This window comes from Triticum aestivum, chromosome 7D (genome assembly GCF_018294505.1).
Source record: "Triticum aestivum cultivar Chinese Spring chromosome 7D, IWGSC CS RefSeq v2.1, whole genome shotgun sequence".
NCBI classification, from domain to species: Eukaryota; Viridiplantae; Streptophyta; class Magnoliopsida; order Poales; family Poaceae; genus Triticum; species Triticum aestivum.
In genome coordinates this window covers 541,652,968-541,657,696 of record NC_057814.1, presented here as the reverse complement: position 1 = coordinate 541,657,696, position 4,729 = coordinate 541,652,968, and the positions used below count along the sequence as shown (strand labels likewise).

At 55.6% G+C, this 4,729-nt stretch overlaps 1 protein-coding gene across 1 annotated transcript; it reads left to right on the top strand.

Moving 5' to 3' along the window:
- The first annotated feature begins 341 nt into the window (after positions 1–341).
- LOC123171259 (nucleolar protein dao-5-like) lies at positions 342–3,151 on the top strand. The gene is made up of 3 exons (XM_044588840.1): positions 342–394; positions 1,216–2,350; positions 2,435–3,151. Exons 2-3 carry the CDS (start codon positions 1,225–1,227, stop codon positions 2,974–2,976), a joined length of 1,668 nt encoding a protein of 555 aa, XP_044444775.1. The 5' UTR covers positions 342–394; positions 1,216–1,224; the 3' UTR covers positions 2,977–3,151.
- Positions 3,152–4,729: the final 1,578 nt, after the last annotated feature.

Sequence of the window (4,729 nt, the reverse complement as noted above, 5' to 3'; positions counted from 1 at the left end):
TCAGATGGTAGTTTTAAAGAAACAAGAAGTTGTAAGGAAACAATAAGTGTTGAGATGAAGTGCTTTCCAAAAGTAATATCGTCCTACCAGCAAACCTCTGAAGAATGTATGTGGAACACTATGGTTACATCTACTTTTCCTAGTGTTAAATTGTGGGCAACTAGCTAGTATTCTTCTTGAAGCTTTAATACTGGTTAAAAATAGGTGGACAAAGAGGGTGGATGTGTCACCAGGTGTCAACTGTTGCCCCTTGCCGTTTCAGCATTTGACAAGGTCTGTTCGAAAACATGAGGTTCTTATATTGCCCGGATTTCTCTCATTCTCTTTCCCTCCACCGTCTCTCTCCTCCTCCTTCCGTCGCCGCACCATTTTTGGCCATTCCGAGCTTAATAAGGTATGAAGCTTCTCTCTTCTTCTCAGTTTCGAGACACAAATTTTTCATATGTCCATGCCGATCGATGGTGGTCAATCCACCATGAATTGATCCCACTCGGCTCGAGGTATGCTACTGTTCTGTCCTGGCTCTTTCTCCAAGTAATTTGCGTGTCATGTTGGCGATATTAGCTCTGATGCGTTGCGATGATTTGGAGATTGGATCTCCAAGAAGTTTCTCTTAGTAATAACGATTTCCTCTGTGGTTAGCCGGTACATGAAATTCAAATCAGCTGCGTAGATCAGCTTGTTTTTCTTATTCTGTATTTCTGAAACATTCCATAAATGATAGAATTTATACAGTTCTCTCATATATGTCTGTCAGGCTTTTTTTTTCTTCCAATATTGATAATGATCATGATACCTTTGCATAAACAGGAACAATTAAACTAGTGCTGTGGATGGTTAATTAATCCCTATATCATCTGAATATTTCTTACTGCAATAACAAATGAACATCATGCACCTTATGATAACACTTAAAAAGGATAGATAGCAAGTCAATGGTTCCAATAAGTGGTGCTAGGGGTGTTTGTCAGGTAAGATTTCAGAAAAGAAGTGGAAGATAACACCCAAAAGAAACCGTAAACATCCATTCTAAACCCTTTTCATCTCTAGGATCAGTGGTTACCATGTCTGCAATCAAATTTGCATTGCCTCAAGGTCAACCTCACAGAACAAATCAAAGCTCAGCAAACAGAATTCCCTGCCATTAGTTCTGCATTGCACAAATTCTTACACGCGAAGTGATTTGACGAAATCTCTGGCTTTGTGTGGCAGCAGGAGCAGCTCATGGCCACACGGCCAACGCCGGGGTCGCGAGACGGCAGCAGCGCACGCCCACGAAGCACGAGCGGCAGACCCACCACGTCGTCGAGCGCGCGCCCGGCCAGCTCCGACCACACCTCCTGCCGACGCGCACGCGCCTCCCTCAGCCCCTCCCCGGCGTCAGAGTCGGACAAGCCGGTGCCGTCCTTCCTCCGCCCCACCGTCAGCTCGAGCCTGCGCAGCGCCTCCCCGTCGTCCTCCACCTCCAGACCGCCCTCCTCCAAGGGCCGCGCCACCACGCCCAAGGGGCTGTCCCCGGCGCACCCAGCGGCGCGCGCTCCAAGTCCGATCGCGCCCAAGCGGTCCCCCGCGCAGCAGCCCGCGAGCTCGCAGCGGCCGATCACGCCCAAGCGGCCCCCTGCGCAGCCGGTGAACGCGCCGCGGCCGATCACCCCGGCCATGGACAAGTCCAAGTCCAAGGCGTCCACGTCGCGGTGGTCCGTGGCGTCGCCGAGGCAGCTGATGCAGAAGGCGTCCCACGCCTTCAAGGTCGGCAGGTCCCGCAGCAAGAAGAGCAAGGACCTGGCCGGCCCCGCGGCCGAGGCGGTGGCGTCCGCGAAGGAGACGTCCGGTGCTTCCGGCGAGATCAACGCCGAGGCGGCGAGACCCCCTCCCGTGCCGGAGCAGCAGCGCCGCCCCCCTGAAATGACTGCCGCGACACCTCTCGACGTCGTGCAAGCAGAGGTGGTCGTGGAGCCCAACGCTGCCCTACAGGTACTGCAGGAAGCGGCTTCGCGACCGGGAGAAATTGTCAGTAATGAAATCAAGACAGAGGAGGAGGTGAGTCAAGAGGAGCAGGTAATGCCAGAAGAGTCGAGAGCAGAAGCAGAGAAGGCGAATGCCATTGACGAGGAGAAGGTGATGCCGGAGGAGTCCGTGGAAGCCGTGAAGGTGGATGAGCCGGCGCCGGAAGAGAATCCGCAAGCCGGCAACGTTGAAGGGACACAAAAGGAAGCTGAGAAGATTACAGAGGATGAACCTCCGCCGCCGGCCGCCGTTGTGGAAGAACCAGCGAAGGAGGCAGCAGCGCCGCTGAACGTGCAAGATGTACCGGCGGCCAGCACGGTTCAAGAGGAAGCCGTCGTGGAGAGCAAGGCCGAGGAGAGGCCGCAAGCAGAGCCGGCGAAGCACGAAGATGCCACGAAGTAGCCCGAAGCATGTCTGATCTCTGAAGAACCGAAAGAACAACCCGCCGCCACGCAGAAGCAGGCGGAAGCCGCCGAGGAGCCCAAGGTGATCGCGGCATCCAAGGCATCATCGGTGCGGGCGACGTCGCTGGAAGAAGCTCTGGAGGAAGTGGACACGGTGACCAAGGTGGGCACTTCGCGGTCAGAGCCCGTGACACCGGCGAAGGTAGCCATCAACAAGGAGAAGGCGGCGATCGACACGATCTTGAGCGCTTCGGAGCCAACGACGCCGTTGAAAGGAGCCGCCAGGAAGGAAGGGGCGGCGTCGTTCATGGGGAAGATTCCGGAGGAGGGTCGGCTGAGTTTCAAGGGGAGCAGGGTAAAGACGGCGATGGAGAAGCGGCCGGAGGAGGCGCATCCCAAGAAGAAGGAGGCGTCGCGGAGCAACGACGTGCTGGAGGAGACCAAGAGCAAGCTGCTGGAGAAGAAGAAGAGCAAGGTGAAGGCGCTGGTGGGGGCGTTCGAGGTCGTCATGGACAGCCCCCGCGCGTCCACGCCGGGCCCGGGCAGATCGGCCCCGAGGTTCTGATTCTGGTTCGGAGGGAAAAAGCTCCAGTGGCGACCGTGTGGATTGAAATTTGAATTGTGTGGTGTTCATGGTGCTTTGGGATATGATATGATGCTATGCCATGTTCTTTTTGTTGGTTATATGTATGTTGATCACTGATTTTTGTTGGTCACTGAATTAAAACAGAGTTTTTAGATGCCTTTCTGTGCCACTGCGCCGTGGGATGCACTGTCTATTTTTATTTGGAAAAAGTATATTTTTTGTCCCTCAACTCTTTTGAAAGTACAGAAATAATCCCTTACCAGCAAAGCTTAGTCCCTTAACTTTTACCCCGGATAAGTTTAGTCCCTCGTACCGCTTTCAAGTGGTTGCCTACCGAGGTGGACACCATTTTGACTAAAACCAAACACGTCATACATGTTTGACCGGTCTTTGGTCCATGTGGCAATATTTCTCTTTCCTTTCATGTATTTAAAGTGTGGACATTTCATCGAGCACATGGCATGCAATGTCTGCATGTACACAGTCATGCTTGCTGCACCTTGCCACGACCGATTATCACTATCGACTGACAAGCCACGCCCCATTTTGGGCTGCCCTGCACGCCTCGCCGCACCACAGCTCCCCGGCCACCTCAGCGACGTGTCCATGAGGCCGCGCATGCATGGTACATTGGTACACGCTCCAGATGTTGAAGATGCTCCTGATAGCAGCCCGAGCATGATTGCACGAACGTGGATGAGCGGGGGTCATGCTTGTGGGTGGATATGAGGTTCAGGATACAAGCCCATCTACAGAACACGACCGTTGTTGCCCTCGCTGGCTCGTGCGTCTGCTGCCGAGTAGACCAGCACCATGCAACGGCCTCTGCACCTCAGGTCTCCGCGGGGCCGCGGAAGCGAGGATCCTCCACGGGGCTGCTGCCATAGGTGCGCCCACGACCTCCATTGTCGCCCCTGCGCTGGAAGTTATCGACGTGCGACAACTCGCCTCCGTCTCACCACATGCTGGAGCGCCGCCGTCGCCGTCATGCAACAAATCGCCGTCTCCTCCACCACTGGATGGAGCGCCAAGGAGGGTGCAGCTAGCAGGAAAAGCACGGGGCACCTCACCCCGTATCGTACCTGGCTCCAGCGTTGCCGGCTGTGCTTTACATGGACTGTCCAATACCGCTTTGACCATGCCACGCTCATAGATAAACCAGGTTTGACTGAGAGGCAGGGACTAACTTTACCCGGTTTTGAAAGTTGAGGGACTAAGTTGTCGGAGTTATTGGCCATGGGTAGCCTCATCTACCCTCATGGCATTTCAAGACATCGGGGCCAACTACGCCCCTCAAGCCTCAAAGCTTGATCGCTGCCTTCTTGAGGCCGGCTGGTCCGAGCGGCTGGCTGCCGGGAGGCGGCGGACTCTAGAAGACGGCCACGAGGCGGGCCGCCTTCTAGAAGGCGGCCTCCAGAGAGGCCGGCTCCTAGCGGGCGGCCCCTAAAACCCTCAAAGTCTGCACCCCATGAAGACGATGAGACGGGGCGTGGCTACAGCAAAGCCTGCCATCCCCGAATCCAGGGCGGGTCGTGGCTACAGTGCGCCGTACCAGCCGGAGATCTCCCACACGGCGCAGCACTGTAGCCCCTCCGCCCATGACATCACCCAAGTCAGAAGGACCATGCTCCCACGACGGGCTGTCAGTACGACCCGCGGGCGGCGGGCCCTACCTGCCAATGAGAAGTTAGAAGGCGACAAGCCTGACAAGTCGGCTCGGAGGGAGGTCGGC

Excerpts from the sequence above, each read along its gene's own strand:
- LOC123171259 (XM_044588840.1), top strand. The coding sequence starts at position 1,225 with ATGGCCACACGGCCAACGCCGGGGTCGCGAGACGGCAGCAGCGCACGC. Across the intron at positions 2,351-2,434 it reads AGAGGAAGCCGTCGTGGAGA|AACCGAAAGAACAACCCGCC; the intron begins GCAAGGCCGAGG and ends TGATCTCTGAAG.